Source organism: Lagopus leucura, unplaced genomic scaffold (genome assembly GCF_019238085.1).
Source record: "Lagopus leucura isolate 7727_CA_CO unplaced genomic scaffold, USGS_WTPT01 Super-Scaffold_100002, whole genome shotgun sequence".
NCBI lineage: Eukaryota > Metazoa > Chordata > Aves > Galliformes > Phasianidae > Lagopus > Lagopus leucura.
Window position 1 is genome coordinate 70567748 of NW_024962263.1, and position 17385 is coordinate 70585132.

General features: G+C 36.7%; 1 protein-coding gene across 3 annotated transcripts in view; it reads left to right on the plus strand.

The window, feature by feature from the left end:
• The window catches only part of VPS13B (vacuolar protein sorting 13 homolog B), a 415483-nt gene that overhangs the window by 373148 nt on the left and 24950 nt on the right, over positions 1–17385 (plus strand). For all 3 annotated transcript variants that reach the window (XM_042868778.1, XM_042868780.1, XM_042868779.1), the window contains exons 44-55: positions 4083–4238; positions 5385–5648; positions 5791–5874; positions 6041–6216; positions 6724–6894; positions 8416–8617; positions 9348–9536; positions 9924–10070; positions 11123–11397; positions 12923–13050; positions 13647–13846; positions 16675–16793. In XM_042868778.1, the coding sequence (XP_042724712.1) occupies positions 4083–4238; positions 5385–5648; positions 5791–5874; positions 6041–6216; positions 6724–6894; positions 8416–8617; positions 9348–9536; positions 9924–10070; positions 11123–11397; positions 12923–13050; positions 13647–13846; positions 16675–16793 (2111 nt within the window). The remainder of the gene's footprint in view (positions 1–4082; positions 4239–5384; positions 5649–5790; positions 5875–6040; positions 6217–6723; positions 6895–8415; positions 8618–9347; positions 9537–9923; positions 10071–11122; positions 11398–12922; positions 13051–13646; positions 13847–16674; positions 16794–17385) is intronic.

The window sequence follows — 17385 nt, forward strand, 5'->3', positions numbered from 1 at the left end:
AAAAAAAAAAAAAAAAAAAAGAAAAAAAAAAGAAAAAAAAAAGAAAAGAAAGAAAGAAGTTTTATGTTATTTTACACTATTTCAGGAGTGAGAAATGTGTTGTCACTTTCCTTTGGGATTTTGCATTTGAAATCAGTGGTTAGACTATATTATGTATAACCTACTTTCTACATGATATCTGGGGCAGATAGAGATTAATGTTGTCCATGAGACCCATGAATCCTCATAATTTGGTTACTGTTCCTTAACCAAAAGACAATTCCATAGTGGTTAGAGCCAGTTGGTTTCTGTGGGGTTCAGAACTTCTTTGCAGGTTGCTGAGATTCACAGTCTCTTTGGGAAACCCTGAGGGTCAGAGTTTATCTGCTGAGTGTGACCTTGTATCTGCTGGCCCGGACAGGGGTGATGGAAATTGCTTTCTTCCATCTCCTGTTTTGTCCTTTTGTCTTTCAAGGCCTGGTGGTGTGGAGAAGGTCAGATCTTCCATGTTCCATGAGAAAATCAAGCCAAAATGAAATTTAGTGACTGCTGCAGTTGACAATATGCAGAATGAACATTGCATTTGCTGTTTTCCCAAATATTATTTGTTAGTACTATTGCTAATTCTTGTCAAGTGCCACATTGTGCTGAGTGTCCTAAAATTAAGTAAAAAATGCCAGTCATCCTTCAGTCTTAATTTTTCAATTAAAAATCACTTTAGCTTCAAATCTTACCATTCAGCTCCCATTTCTAGGTCTCCGTTTTCGTTTTCCTCCTTGCTCCTGCATCATCCCATTTTACTGTCTCACTTCTCTTAAAATGACTGCTTGCTTCCATGCCACTAACCAGGTCCTCACCTGATTCCTTCAAGCCTCAGAGTTTACATCAATGTCTCTTTTTCTCTCCAGAAGTCATTTACTAGTTTCACCTGGAAAGAAAATACCATTTAACTGAAGCGAACCCAAATTACAAGCAAAATAGAAATAAATTTGTACCTAAGCATTTTGAGGGCATTTTGAGATTTGGATTACCTATACAGCTGGAAAATGCTGCCTTTTCTGGACAGGGTCCATTCTTCGTCTCATTTTTAACCCCCATTTTAGTCTCCATGCCCTGTCATATGACACTTAGCTTTATTTACTCAGATCGTATCCTTCACCCACACATCTAGTTGAAAACCTAAGCAAATTTTGAGAGGTACATAGAAACATTCTTTGAGGAACTATGATAAAAAATGCAGCTTTTCAAACCATTCCAGTAGGAACAGCTTCATCTTAGCCTACCTCCCTGAAGGCGATTTCTTTCCGTTTCAAGACAGAGATCCATAATGGCTCAGATTTTAAAAGAAATCTTCCAAAACAGCAAAGTCTAGTCAAAACAAAAAGCTCTGCAGGTATGTTTCCCAACAGCAAATGGGGGTGCAAATGAATATGAGTAAAAACAATAGTCTGCTTTAAATTCTCTCTAAACTTCAGATTGCTATTTGTCACTGGATTATGTTTGTTAGAATGTTGTTGAAGTTTGCTGAATATTTTCTGTACCTTTTTGCAATGAGTTCTCTTTTCTCCTAATGTATATACCATACTTAGTTTTAGTTGTTAAACTTCTTTATAAGCACAGTTTCTCAGAAATACTTAGCATTTAAAGCTTGATAAATGAAAGGGATTATATGGCAATTGCCTTCAATCTGTATATTAGGTCAGGTTTATAACATTAGAACTCCATCTAATACCATCTAATATGACGTCTGCTAACATAATGTTCGCACTTGATTACTTAATTTTCTAAAATTACTTCGATTTTTGCTTCCTGCCATATATCTCTCTATCACTTAGTGTCATTTGCTAATCACTTCTAGCCGTGCTTTCCAGAAATCTCTCATTTGAGTAACTGGTGCACCAGAAGATCTCCTTTGTGTTTTCCTGGAATGCAGTTTCTTTGCTCGATAGGAAACTTACGCAATTCTTATATTATTATGTCATTAAATAGCTTACGGAGGTTGTTCCCTGTTGTGTGTAGTACTTACTAGTACACAATGTTTAGAAAATATGGAATTCTCAACATAAAGTAATACCTCTTTTTTATTTTTCCTTCTGAACCATGACGTTAAATGCACACTAAACGTTGTGCTACGAAGAAAATGAGTAAAGGGCATCATCTGTGAGCTAATGAGCACTCAGTGAAAGCTGACAGGGTGTTTCTTGGGAACGTTCAGCTCATGAGCAAAGCTGTTTATGCAGGGTGGGAGACGTCCTAATGTTAGAGCTACATGCAATTACTAAGCATCAATTATGGCATTCGTGTGACATCTATCTTTGGAGCACGCTATATTTTGCATGCCTTCTTAGTACCTCTTCTCATTACTTGGCTGTCATTTCCCGCTACCAGTCTCTCCAAAGCAAACAGTTCCCTTGTTTCTCTTAGTGTTCAGATGTGATGAGATTTATTCCCAGCTGCCTCTGTAAGAAACTGAACTGATTCCAACCATTGCAGTTGGACTTCTTTGTTTTTGTTTTTCCTTTTCTGTAACTAATACTTAAGTATCAAAGCAATGTGCTTGTTTACGACTTGGAGTGTCCTAGTGCACAATTCCCTCAAGGTCTTCTTGAATATAAGGAAGTGCCCACGCAGGAGCATACCCAAGCACGTGCCCATGCACACACTGGCACACACAAGCTTTTGTGCTTCCAGCATAAAGCTAATTTGAATCTAAATGCAACAGTCATCACTCTAACAAATTCAAAAGCCACCCACTGAATGGATGTTTTTGTTCTGTATGTAACTTGTGCAGGGGATACCGCAAATTGCAAACAGGCTACTGAGTTGTAATATCTTTGAAAGTTGTTGCTGTGGTTGTTTCTTAAAACAATGAAAAGAACAACATCCAGACATTTACAAAGTCCGACTGGCCAGATCTACGGACAGTGCTATCTGTCTTTGGAAACAAATCATGGGAGAACATAATATTTACAAGTCTCATTTTTTGCTAGTGTAAATAATCAAACCTGGGCCGGATCCTGTTCCCAATTACTTAAATTAATTAATGACAGATGGCCAAAATCAGTCTGAAATTCAACCCTCAAGGAAGAACTCCCACAAGGCCTTTATGTAACCGTTTCCAAGGACTTAAGTGATGCTTAGACTCTATGCTGGCCCTCTGCAAAGACTAAATTTTACCCAGAATTCCTATTGCTTTGATCGCTTATATATAGCTCACATTCTTAAGTTTGCACAGCCACAAAAGATCTATGCAGAGCTAAATAGCCAGATCTTCAGCTGGCGTAAATTTATGTAACTTCATTGACCTACATGGAACAGTACCAATTTTCACTACTCTGGCTTAAAGAATCTCCATGGGATAGAGGTAAGTGCGTATGGTGGGTAAGTGGATGAAAGGCTCTTCAAATGATGAAAGACTATATTGCTCTGGAAGTGATTTAGTTAAACTGGAAAAAAGCCACTCCTTTTCCGGAATAAATCACACAGGGAGTATAATTACGCAGTAAAATTTCTTCTCATGCAGTCAAGCTTGAACTTGCCACCACATTTGTATAAGAAATGAAATGTTTCCCATCTCTCAGTGATATGCTACATTCTTATATGTTTAACACATATGTAGGTCTGAGCTCTACATGTGTACATACAAAAAGATTTGTATTCTTCTACTGAGGTGAACGGTGCTTGCAATATTCTCTCTTGCCCAAAAGGCCAAAAAAAATGAACCTGCGCTCCAAATTGCCTTGCTGCTAATGTGGAGATAGGATTTCTAGGATAATTTCAAATACAGTAAAGAAAATCTCTTATTTCCTGTTTTATCCTCTGTAGTCTACCTAATATATGTTGAACTGTTGTGTGCTTGATGTTTTCCATCCGCAAACACAGAGGTAAAGCAGGTAATTTACAGAAACGCATGATGCAGAACCATCTTACTGTGTTGTCCATTCTTCTGTTCCTATCTAAAGTCCTAGAATGTGCAAACGATTCAGTGAACTGGTGTGCTTAGTATGGCTGAGTTTTAAAAACAAGGATATTTCCCTGTCATGGGAATTCCTATCTTACTGCAAGGCTGGCTAGTGTTGAAGTAGCAATTGTTTTCTTTCCAGCTGTTGCACATCTGTATTGAAGGCTGGGGAAACTGGCGGTGGTCTGAGCCATTCAGTGTGGACAATGCAGGGACCTTTATCCGTACCATTCAGTACAAGGGCCGCACGGCTTCACTTATTATCAAGGTTCAGCAGCTCAGTGGAGTACAAAAACAAGTGAGTACTTGATCCTGTTTGGAAAAAAATAATCTGAGTAACTTAAACCATTGTTTATTCATGAATAAACCTTATTATTCCCTTCCTAAGGAGACCTGCAAAAAAGCAAGTATAACAGTATTCTGGGTACACTTAAGGAATTTTTACAACTCTTCTGTAAGAACTCATTGTCGTATGGACGTTGGCATATAAAAACTCTTAGCACCACATATTTCACGTTTCAGTAAACTTCCTTTTGAAAATTCTGACATTGGTAACTTCCACGATTTCTTGGATTTGTTAAGGTCTTGAGTTGAAGTAGTTCACTTTGTTAAGAAACTTGTTCTTTTATTCTAGAATGTAATTCAGGCCTTCGTTTTATTAAAAGAGAATGAAGTAAGAACTAAATTTGAAAATGAGTTGCTGCACAGTAACTTTTCACATCATATCTTTATATAGAGATTTGTAATAGGGCTGCAGTCATTCTGTCTGCATTGAGACAGGAGAGAGAGCATGGGATGGGCACAACATGCATATGGCAGAATGCCTCATGTTGCACAACAGAAATACAGCTGATCAGTCAAGAGCCGTGCTGAGAGTTTGCTTGTTTGTAGTTGTGGTGCAAGGCCTTGTCAGTGAAAAGCAAATGATGGTTGTAATAGAGGTACACATGGACTGCTTTTCCTTTGTGCAGCTTAGAAAAAGACAGGTGTATGTTCTGTGAGAAATAATTCATGTGTTATAGACAGAAACAATTATAAGCGTTGAGACAGCAACCATTAATGATCTGGATCTCTGCATGTCCCACTGTCCTGTGTCAGTGGAAACCTTATGTCTGAAGTATATATATCACTGTTCTATTTAGAAGGCATGTAGTTCAGAGACCATCACACTGCCCTTAAAATCAAAGCCAGAATTATGTCAGCCATGGTCAGTACTGCTGAGTTGAGATTCTTAATGCCTGATTTCTATGAAATTGCACATATATTTGGCCAATAAAAATAACATTTACCATTCACTGTCTTCAATAGTGCTTGGGAAAATGTAACAGAATGAAAACGCTAAAATAGAGATTGTTTTTGTACACGTTTTCCATCTGTAATTCAATCTTGACCTTTCTTATTTCCAATTGTTTATATACGGGCTGAATATTTTTGTGTGTTTTAGATCCTAATCTGTGGAAGACAGACAGTCTGTAGTTACCTTTCAGAAAGTATCGAACTGAAGGTGGTTCAGCATTACATTAGTCAGGATGGACAGGCGGTTGTTAAAGAGCACATCAACTGCCTTGCAGCCAAGCAGAAGCTGCCTTCCTATGTCCTAGAAGATGACGAGCTCACTGAACTCAGTGTGAAGGCCACAGGAGATGAAGACTGGTCCCAGGATGTATGTCTGAGTTCTAAACATACAGAACACAGCACCGTCATTCAGGTATGTCTGGCATTAAATGCTTAATTAAACTTTAAAAATGTCTGTGAGAACTAAGAACTTTAAACTTAACTTTTAATGAAATGTTCACAATGATCAGCTTAGAATAATTTTAATGAAATACTGCTGATATATCTGCATGCAGGTACCATCCTCAAAGAGTTTGATTACATATGTGTGGTGCACAATTCTGACTTTAGAGCCCAGCTCTCAAGTGCAGCAGCGAATAGTAAGTAATGCCTCTTTAATCTCAGTGTTGACAACTTATACGTCATATGATTAATTAAGGGCAGAATGACCCACTGAAAAGACTTATTAATAGCTTGTTTCAATAGATGTAATTCTGAAATAAGGTAAGAATAAAAGTGTTGGTTTTTTTTTTTCCCTTTTTGTAGATTGTTTTCAGCCCTCTTTTCATTGTAAGGAGCCATCTTCCAGACCCAATTATCATACATTTAGAGAAAAGGAGTCTAGGATTGAATGAAATACAAGTGGTTCCAGGGAAAGGACAGGAGAAAGCACTGCAAAATATAGAACCTGATCTTACACATCACCTGACATTTCAAGCCAGGTAAAATATGCACTTTCCTTGAAAATGATTCATTTGTATTGAAACGAAGAAACCATTTACTCTTTAACTTCTAGTGCAGTATTTTAAAGAGTACAGAGTATGCAAAGGAGATACAAGAGAACAAGTGTGTGTGACCTGGAGTAATATAATAAGAAATAATACATTTAATATCACTGTACTGAATGTGCTGGCATTTGTTTGCTTAAACTATCCACATTTTTGTGTTTTGGGGAAATAAAAAAATCCTAAATTCTCTTGGACTATTTGTTGAGAGTGCTCTTCAATTCCTGGGGTCTTAGACAGAAATGTTATTAAAGTGTAATAACAAATTCATGCATATCTGTGTATGCTCAGCAACTTGTTGAACATTGTTGCTTAATTCATCCACAATTACTTTGAGAGTATTCCTCCTGCAGAATCCACTTGGAAAGCTTCATGAAAGAAAATGTTAATGCTGTTAATACTTGATCTTGTTCTGTGAATGACCAAATCTGTTTTCAATGACAGGGAGGAAGATGATCCTTCAGAGTGTGCAGTCCCTATCTCAAGTACGCTTATTAAACAGATAGCAACTAAATCCCATCCAGGTGGCAATGTCAACCAGATCCTGTCCGAGTTTTATGGCACTGCTAATCCTCGTCAGCCTGCTTGGCCATATAACAAGAAGGATTCAGACAGGTAGTTTTTTGCTAAACGTACTTCATGGTCATTGCATTGACTTTTCAAATAAAGAGATCTTTTACAAGATAAAATGGTTAATTGAAATAAAGCGTCTAGGAAGCTAACTAAAACTTTACCATCCATATCATTAAATACAAAGGTATCACTTACTGCTAAATATCTCCCTTATTCACAGATTGTTGGAGGCTGGGAAAATGTACTAGCAGTGCATTGGTATCTGCCAGCTGTCTTCTCAGGGTTTTGTATACGTCTGTTACTAACCAGTACAAGAGTCAGAATACTAGGCTGGAAGATCTTTGATCTTTATCTAAATAGGTTATTCTTTTCATCTGTTTTTACCATAAAACTTTGCTAAAGAAATTTAAAACAACTAAACCTAACAGTGGAACTCAGTAAGTGTTTTGAGTCTTGACCAAGCATAAACTCTGTAGAGCTCAACTACTTAATCAAAATAAGGATTACCAAGACCCTTAAGGAACTTTCTACTCACATTAATAGATCAACCTGTGTCCTTTCAGAGTTAGGTCAGCTGTGAAAATATCATAGCTTGTCCTGGATTCCTCATTAATTAAAAATAATCTCAGTGATCAAAATTTGATGTGTATTATGTGGTCTAGCTGCGTACTGCAGTTATTGAAAGCTTGTACACTTTGTTTTTTCACTCTGTAGCCTAAGTTTCTTAAAAGTTCAAACTTACTGTGCTTTATCCTTCATTAAATTACTCCTAATGCATTTTTAGGCAACAGAATTTTCTGAACTAACTATAGATTTTATCAGTTTTGAAAAGTTTTGTGCTTCCAGCCTTCTGTAGCACCCCAACCTAAAGAAAGCCCCAGAAATATATTTACATATAACATTTTCTTTGTTATCAATAGCTTTGCATGGTGCTTGTTTGCTTAGTCAGCCTTGTGAAATCAACTTCAAGAAGACTGCATGTGATCAATGTTGAGTATGTTTTCAGTAATTACAAGATTCCTATTTTTAAGCTGCAGAAGTGGTTGCAGGCAGGAAGAACTTTCAGTTAGCCTGGGGGCTGCCCTTGATTACATTGAAAAGACTGCATCCGTTCAAGGACTAAATAAATGAAACTTTTTTTGTGTGTGTGTGTGAATGCAACTTTTTTTTTGCTGCAGCTATAGAGGTTGTTTATTCAGGATCTGTGTTCCAGCTCAGAAACAGCAGAAAAAAGAGATGAAAGGAAAATAAATAAGTAGATAAATTTGATTTTATGCCGTCAGAAGTCACAGCTTTAGCTATAAAAAATAACAGCAATTCTAGGGCATTCGTTTAATTGACAAAATTTAGTTTGAGCTTATGCTGTTATTAATAGGTCTTTATAGCCTACAAGAGGCTCACTCTGACAGCATAACTGTATGTTCCAGAGTGATTAGGTAAGAGGAGACTGTTTCTTTATTTCAAAAAGACAAGATCTTGAAAATGAAATGAAAATGATTGCATATTTTAAAGCCATTATTTGTTCCTTTCTCTTTATCATTTTGTTTATTTGCTTCCAAACAGCAGTGAGCAGCTCTCCCAGTGGGACAGTCCAATGCGAGTAAAGCTGTCAGTGTGGAAACCATGTGTTAAAACTCTGCTGATAGAACTCCTGCCCTGGGCTTTGCTTATCAATCAGTCCAAGTGGGACCTCTGGCTCTTTGAAGGAGAGAAGATAGTGCTTCAAGTGCCTACTGGGAAAGTAATGATTCCCCCCAACTTCGAGGTAACTGCCATTTGAGTCAGAAGACATAGTAGTTCTCCATGTAGCAGCCCAAGTAAATTACTCCAAAGCTCAAGTAAAGACTTTGGGCACTGCTCTGCAGGTCTAACTGCATCCTGCATTATTAGCTTATCTCTTAGGGGATGTGTTGACCACAGTAGCACAGCTGACAGCCTCTAAGGGATATTTCATCGTTGAGTGGTTTAGGCTGAGGTGTTTCATAGCTCATGTAGTACCAGGAGAGGTTTGGTAACAAGACAGGGTGAAAGACAAATGAGGACAGTTCTTCAGAACATCTTCCTTCTTGAATTTAGGGATTTATCTAATGGATCTTCTCATATACCTTAGCTTCATCATGCATTTGCTTTTTTACCACAGTCCTAATATTGTTTATTTTTGAAAGAATTAAGATAATTCAACAGACCAATTTGTCAGTTCCAGCAGGACAATTTGATACTTCCTGCTTATTTTGCCATTCTTTTTTTCCCCATGAATGTCTGTTAAGAAACAAAGGGTCTGCTGATTAACACATCTCAGTGGACCCTACAGTCTCAATTTCACTGGGTGGGTCAGTTTCATATCCACATTGTGGTTTCATTATCCTTCTGCTGCTTAGAAAGAATTGGAAAAAGGCAGGGAATGACAGTGAACTGTATACTGAAAACAATGTTTAAGTGTAGAAGAAATGCATGGAATTACCAACCAGTGATAGCTGGTCTTTTTTTACTTACAGGAAGCTTTCCAGGTTGGAATCTACTGGGCAAACACTAATACCGTGCACAAATCAGTGGCAATCAAACTGGTTCATGATGTGACCTCCCCAAAATGGAAGGATGCTGAGAATGGGGAAGTGGTAACATTGGATGAAGAAGGTTTTGTTGAAGCTGAAATAAAACTTGGTGCTTTTCCAGGTCATCAAAAGGTTAGGAGAAAATTATAATGATTTATAGCTTTATCATTTAATTTAAAAAATCATCAAATGTATGCAGCACTAAAGCTTGTCCCCAATTATGTTAATACATGTAGAACATAATGAGAATGTAAATAATGTAAGAAGTATAACTTAAAGCGTTAGTAAGAAATAATCTGCCCAGCTCATCAAGGTGATACAAGACTATCTGGAAATAATTAATTATCATTCTTGTTTGAACATGCAACTTAGAAGCATGTGATATGGCTCCATTTACAAAGTGCGTGAATGTAGAAAGGATTTCCATAGTTAAGAAAATGGCAGTTCAGACACTATATTTCAGTGTTTCCTGCTCTTATTTATGACTTCATCAACATCATCATCATCATTATCTTACAGTTGTGCCAGTTCTGCATTTCTTCTATGGTTCGACAAGGTATACAAATTCTACAAATTGAAGATAAGACAACAGTAATCAATGATACATCATATCAAATCTATTACAGACCACAGCTTTGTATGTCCAAACCGTACTCAGGAGAAGAGGTAAAGTGCCATTTTTGTTTGTCACCTATTTTACAGGCGTCTTTAGGTTTGTATAGTCGTAACTGCGTACAGAATAACTTGAACAGAAGTCATTAGATGTAATAATTATAGATTATGGTATATCACTTCAGTTTAAAATAGAGAATCCTGGGCAAATATAACCGCAGTAATTAACTGTGATCAAACTTTGTGCAAAGCAGGAGATTCTTGCACATTACACAATTAGTTCTGCCTGTCCTCCATCTGTTCAGACACTAATGGCCATTTCTGCGAAATAAGCAGCGTAATCCGTAGTAGCTGTTGAAACTGCTCTATGAATTTTTACTGAATTTGCATGTAAAAGAGGTACATTGGCCTGGCAGGCTGAAAAGTTTTGGGAATATTCCAACGGGGCTGCAGACCTCGGGACGTGCCCAAGGTTTATGTATTTCAGCAAACTGCATCAAATTGTGAATATCAGCTTTCTAATAATTGCTCAGTAGATTTAAGAACTAGCTCACAGGAACCAAAACATATGCACGGTCAACAATTTATATAAATTTACTGAAGATTATATTCATAACAGAATATATGGAAAGAATTCTCAGAGTCAAACAGGAAAGGAGTTGGCAGATCAACATATTTTTAAAGTACCCTATTTATGTGTTGTTTTATTTCTGCCTTATTTTTCTTTACATTAGTGTCTATGTTTATGCATTGTGCATTGGGTGACAGTCTTACAGGTAATTTAAGGGGAACTGGAAGAATGCTAAGGCTGGACTACACCACTAGTTTTAAGTCTATCAATGGATTTTCTTCTCACACTTGTTTTACAGCGATGTAACTGTTGCTTTTGGCTGAGTTCTTTTGTGCAGCTGAGAATGGACTATAGATAACTGTGCTCAGTTAAACTGCTTATAACCGAAGACAGAATTTGGCCAAGTAGCTCTGAAAGCATGAGACTCAATATAACTGTTAGCTGTGACCCAGTGGCTACTTAAAACCATTCTATGCAAGATCAGCATGAATAAAATCCTCTTATGAGCCAGCTTGTCCCTCTGTTTTCTCTCCAGGAGTTTCACTCAGCAGACAGCACCGTGTTCAGTGTTGGGCCAGCCAGGACAAAAAGCACTGAAACTTTGACTTCCGTGCCGTGCTGGGACCTGCTGGCGGATAGTGGCCCCGTAACTTCAGGGACACCTCCAACTCAAAAGCGCGTGCTGCTGAGTTTCAGTCCAGGTGGCAGCTCTGAGTTGTGGAGCCTACCAGCTGTGATTAAACAGGAGTTTCCCAGACAGAGTGTGGCAGTGCCTATTGGGGCCAGTAGGGAAAGCGGATTTTATACCAGGTACTAAATGCTGAACGGTCATGAGTGATGAATGTTCCTTGTTGCTGTAAAGCCTCAGCTAGTAACAAATCGCAAGAGATTAATGCGGAAGTCAGAGTAACACATGCCCCCCATATGTAAAGGGAAGCCTTACTTTAATTTAAAAATTGTTATCTTTTGATGGTTTTGATGGTTTTATTGTAAATGGTTTAATGTTATGATCTTGTACAAGTTGTACGATTTTTATAAGGTATGGGCTTCTATTTATACATGCATACACAAGAAGAGAATGAAAAGCTTTCATTTGTGGTTACGGTCTTTTAATTTTTTTGTGACAAGTTTTGAAGGACAATGTAAAGTAATACCATACAAAAATGTATGGGAGGTAAAAATATATTTCAGTAAGAGAAAAACAGGATAAGTGATGCAAGTGAGAAACTATTTTAAGACTATAAGCAAGAAAATACTTCCAAGTTTTGAAAGCTTGAAATATTCGAATGTGCATTCTGCTTCCAAACAAATGCATCCAGTTAACTAAAAATAAAAGTCCAATGGCTTGTCAGAAGCCCAGATTTAATTCTCAGTCCTGATATATAAACCTATTCATTCTCTTGCTGATATAAACAAGAAATAATCTGCTGAAAGAGAAGATTGTATCAGTATAAATTATTAGCTGTATGATCTTTCTCTTGCCTAAAGTACTCGGTATCATTATGAGTACTGAAGTTCCCACACAGACTTCAGCTTAAAAAAAAAAAGTCACCAAAATGTGGAGAACACAGAAAGAATTCCTTATAATTCTGAGACAGCCATAGAGGATCTGGAGCAAATTTTGAGGGTATTTGAATTTTGAAAATCTCTACAAGGTGAAGTTGGTTTTTTTAGAAATAGTTGAAATGACGCATGCAAAAAAGAATTTGCTTAAAGATATTTTATGTATAAGTAGCTAATATATGTATATATATAATATAATATATTATGTATAAGTAGCTAAGAGTAGAACAAGGTAACTGATTTGTCATTTTGAAAATTGATGTAGTGATGATCCATAACATCAACGTTTGAAGTGCCAATAGCACTGTCGATCATTCCAGGGGAGCTAACAGTCACAGATTTATGCAATTGTTTAAAATATCTTTCATGTGTGTCAGAGAAGTATGCATGCAAATTCCTCTGGAAAATTTTTAAGATTTATGTTAAAAATTTGGGCTTACAATCTCATGTTTTTAATTTTATATAAATGTGTGCTGGCTAGGGCTCTCATCTTGCAAACACACATGTACAGTTTCACTCACAAGTAGTCTCCATGAGGTGATTTTTTCCTCTGATGCTGTGTTTCATGGTATTTCCACGTGCTCTTCTGTTTCAGTGTAATGCTTTGTGAAGACAGGTAATAGCCTATATATGTAAGTATTGGTGGAGGCATAACTTGATCATAGAGAAGATTCTAGATGGTAGTTTTGAATGTATTTGTATGTCCAGAATAATAACACATACAAGTTTTATCCAAAGCTTACACATTAAAATGTGTTTTCTTCTGTTTTAGAGCTATAACACTGACTTACCAAGAGCATCTTGGCGTGACATACCTAACACTTACAGAAGATCCAAGTCCCCGTATAATTATCCACAACAGGTGCTCAATTTCATTGCTTCTAAAAGAAAACTTCAAAGGTATGTTGTTTGCAGGAATTAAAAAGTGTACTTTTGTAGTATAAATGATTTCACTTTATCTCCAGTGCGAAGATGAATTCAGTATGTGTTTTGGTTAAAACAAGAACTTTATGCTTGCATGAAAATGAATCTCAAATCTCGTGATTCTGGAGCACACTGAAACCTGGAAGCTAATGAAATTAACCAGTAAGTAATGAGGCTGCAGGCTTTTGGGCCTCTGTGGTTCCAGCTACCGAAGTGAACTGGGTGTAGGAAGCTAGGAGACAGTGAAATTTTGTTGACATCAGTTCAGTCCCATGGAATGCTTAAATTTCCTCAGATTGGCAAATGCAACTACAAAAAAAACCCACTAGCTACAATATGTGAATGTAACAATCAGTGGAAAACCACTTATATAAATCTTAAGAGAAAGAAAAGAGAAAAAAAAAACACACAGACAACTCCAACAAATAGGAAAGTGATGTTTTTATTTCTTAGTAATATTTCAGGCAGAGTATTTTAGAAACTTCTTAGTTTGTGCGTATATAGGTTTGTTTTCATTTAATGTGGATTTTAGAAAGCCCTAATCTTATATATTTTATATATAAATATTTCAGATACACCAAAGTTTGAAGTTTACTGTAGAAAGATTCCAGCTGAATGTTCAATTCATCATGAACTTTACCATCAAGTCTCCAGCTACCCAGACTGCAAAACAAGAGATTTGTTACCCAGCATTCTTCTGAAAGTGATGTCATCTGATGATTTAGTAAATGAATGGAGTGATTTTGTGGACATCAACAATCAAGGAACACAAGTAAATCACTACAAAGTATTTCCTAATTCACAGCATAAATCTCTGTCTTTTTGACCTACATCGTACAGCGTTCCTCTAAAATTGGTGTATCCTTTATTGGCTTTGTTGTTTGCTTTTTTTTTTTTTTAAACTCTCGAGACCTCTCCTTCCTAAGCCTCTTCCTGTGGAATTTTTAGAATACAGATACGTACTTGGCAGTGACTGATTTTAAAAATAGTTAGATCAAAAATTCCAACTTGGTAGTGCTGAACTTTTTCACTTATTTTTGATCAACCTGGCAAGTCCACGGCATTCTCTGGAAAAATAAGTCCTGAAAATTTCTGGCCCCTGGAAGCAAAGAATCCCAGAAGGTCCAGGAAAATTCTTCCATTTGGTAACTTCATTACATCGTGTAGGAGTCATCGCTGTTGTTCTCCCTTGGTGTCTTCACAGAAGCTAACCATGTCTTTATAAAACAAAAACCAAAAAAATTCTTTCCTTCTGTTATTTTTCTCCTGTTTTGAGGTAAACGAAAACTTCCTTGACTGAAGTAATTCTTTTTGATGGGAATTTTTTCCATCTTTGAAGTCATTAGTTTACATGGAATCAACATAAACTGCTTGGCTCTTTGAAAGAAATACTAGTTTCAGATGTTTTCCCCGGGGACCAATCGCAAAATGCTCTTGATTATTGAGTGTTATGTTATATAGCAAGTAGTTCGGTTTCATTCAGCAAGCCACTCAAGCAATGCAAGGTTTCAAATTTCAGTCATTAATGTTATGCCAGACCAGGGTTCTTTATAAGTATCTGGCTCCTAGGAGGAATTAGATGCTAAGACAACATTTGGGGATCATTGTCTACTTGAAGAACTCTCCAAATAAAAATTGTAGCCTTCTGTTATTGAAGTTTTAGGGTATACATGTTGGGAGTCTCCCAGGATTTCTCAATCAGTCTTTCCCTTAGGAAACTGTAAATATATATAAATAATGAATCTGCTAATAGCCTTAGATTTGACTTCACATACAACTTAGTTAAGACTGAAATAACTGGTACTTTAGAGGATCTCAAGCAATTTGTACTCTTTCTATCTCAGATAGATACTTGTTAATCTTGATCCCCTCAGGAAGAAAAAATAATTAATTTACTAAAACTTAAGGTAAATATCTCTGCTATCCATTATCAGAATTATCTGAAATCAGAATTAAAATGGCCAGACTTTAAGATCCATGAGGATTTATAGAATAGCAAGGTTGTACTAGTAAGTCAGTAAATGTCCTTTTTTCCACCAATGCAGGATGGAGAATAACTTCCAGATAAGCAAAAGATTAAGCTTGATATATATAAAATAAATTATTTTATATGTAATTCTCAGAAGAATCGGATGTAATTTGATGAATGAAACTTAATAATCTGTACAATAAATAACAAAGTTAGAATCAGTTTAAGTGCTGATCCTAATGAACTTCTGAGAGCTTTTTGTTTTGTTGACTTGTTAACAACAGTAAAGACTGTTCAAGACAAGCAGCTGCTTGTTTCACTTGTATTAGCCCATCATCTTTGTGCTGTTCCCTTAGTTTGCTTTCCTTTAAATGATAGCTCCTGTCATTACATTCTTGTAAATAATTGTGTTGATTGTAGGACTAGAAGAAATCAGAAGCAAGCTTGTGTTAACAAGGACTGCTGCAAGTTTTCCAGACTTGAAAGGACTTCCTTATATTCTGGAAAAATACAAAATTTGCATGTAAATACTGCATAATTAGGCTCCAAAACAATGTCTTTTTTTTTTCTTTTTTTTTCTTTTTTTTAAACTAGATTATGTATCATAGAATCATAGCATTATAGAATGCCTTGGGTTGGAAGGGACCTCAAGGATCATCAAGCTCCAACCCTCCAGCCGCAGACAGGGCTGCTAACCTCCAGATTTAATACCAGACCAGGCTGCCCAGGGCCCCATCCAACCTGGCCTTGAACACCTCCAGGGACGGGGCATCCACAGCCTCTCTGGGCAGCCTCATCACTCTCTCTGTAAAGAACTTACCCCTGACATCCGACCTAAATCTTCCTTCCTTCAACTTAAAGCCATTTCCCTTTGTCCTGCTGTTATCTGCCCTTGTAAAGAGTATTCATTCCTAAGGACAATAGGTTCAGAATGAAAGTTGGCACATGCATAAACAAGACACAAACCTGCTGTCAAGTTCCCATTTTCCTGACTTTTTAGACCTTTAACATTTTCCAGTAGACTTTTACCATTTCTTGGTGACAGCACTTTGCATGTGAAGGTGTTCTCACAAAACCAGGCTTAAAAACAAGTTATTAAGCAAGTTGTCACGAATCCACATTACTTTTTTGGTTTTATTTCTTAAAACATTGCTGTTATGTGTTTTGCATCATGTTATCTGCTTGTATTACCAGCTCTGAGCTACGGCACTGCAAGATAATGTTAACTTAGCGTTTGTTTTCTGGAGGAGAAGGTGGGATTTTGTGGAGCTTCATAAATACGGCTTCATCATAGGTCCAAAATCTCAAATTAAAATTTTCTGTTTATTCTTTATTAATATAACTTCCTCCCTGCAAGCATGTCTTGCTTATTCCTGTAGAAGAATATTCTTATTTAAATGTATTCAATGAAAGGATGATGCGCAAATTTTGTCTAGCTATACACTCGAAATACTTACAGTTTCAGAGCTGTTATTTTCTGAACTATTGAAAACTGTTTCTTTTTTTTCCTAAACAGTATTATGAGTTGAGTAAAAGATCTCAATTAGAATTCATTAATAGGATTTACTGACATTGTGACAAAAACAGGAATTTTAGTAGCATTCAGTCTGTGTTTTAACTCCTTCCACTAGGTTGTGTTCTTGACTGGTTTTGGCTATGTTTATGTGGACATCGTCCATCAGTGTGGAACAATCATTATAACATTGGCCCCAGAGGGAAGAGCAGGACCCATCGAGATCAACCTCAACAGGTACACAAAGCAAATAAAAGATAGTAGAAGCATAGCCAGATAGCCCCAAGAAAGACAGTCAGCTTTCTAAGTGTTAACTGACTTACGGACTTCAGCTTTACTGTTTGTTTTATTTAATATTGCTACATTCTCCGCGGCGTATGTTTAGACCACATGTTATGTTTTGTATATCACGGTTAAAAAAAGACAATCTAACATCAAAAGGCAAGTTGCTTTAGGGTAAACATTACATGTCTGATACAAAAAAGAAGTCCTGAGTTGTTCATTTAAAAAAAAAAAAAAAAAAAAAAAAAAAAGCATTTCCAATCATAATTAATTTTGAGTGCGTTCATAGATTTAAAATGCATTTAACCAGATCCTGTTATCCTTAATCATATGAGCCCCTGCTAAACTGATGGGAAGCTTGATATGAAAGAGCTGTAGAAATACTTTTACACCCGATAATTAACTGCACCTGATTATAATGCTTTTTCTTAGAATGCTTCCCTCACTTTCATAACAGACCACAGCCTGGTGCTCAGCTCTGTATGATTACAACACTACCTATTTCTAACATGCACCACGCTTGGCCTCCAGCAGTGCTGCTACAATT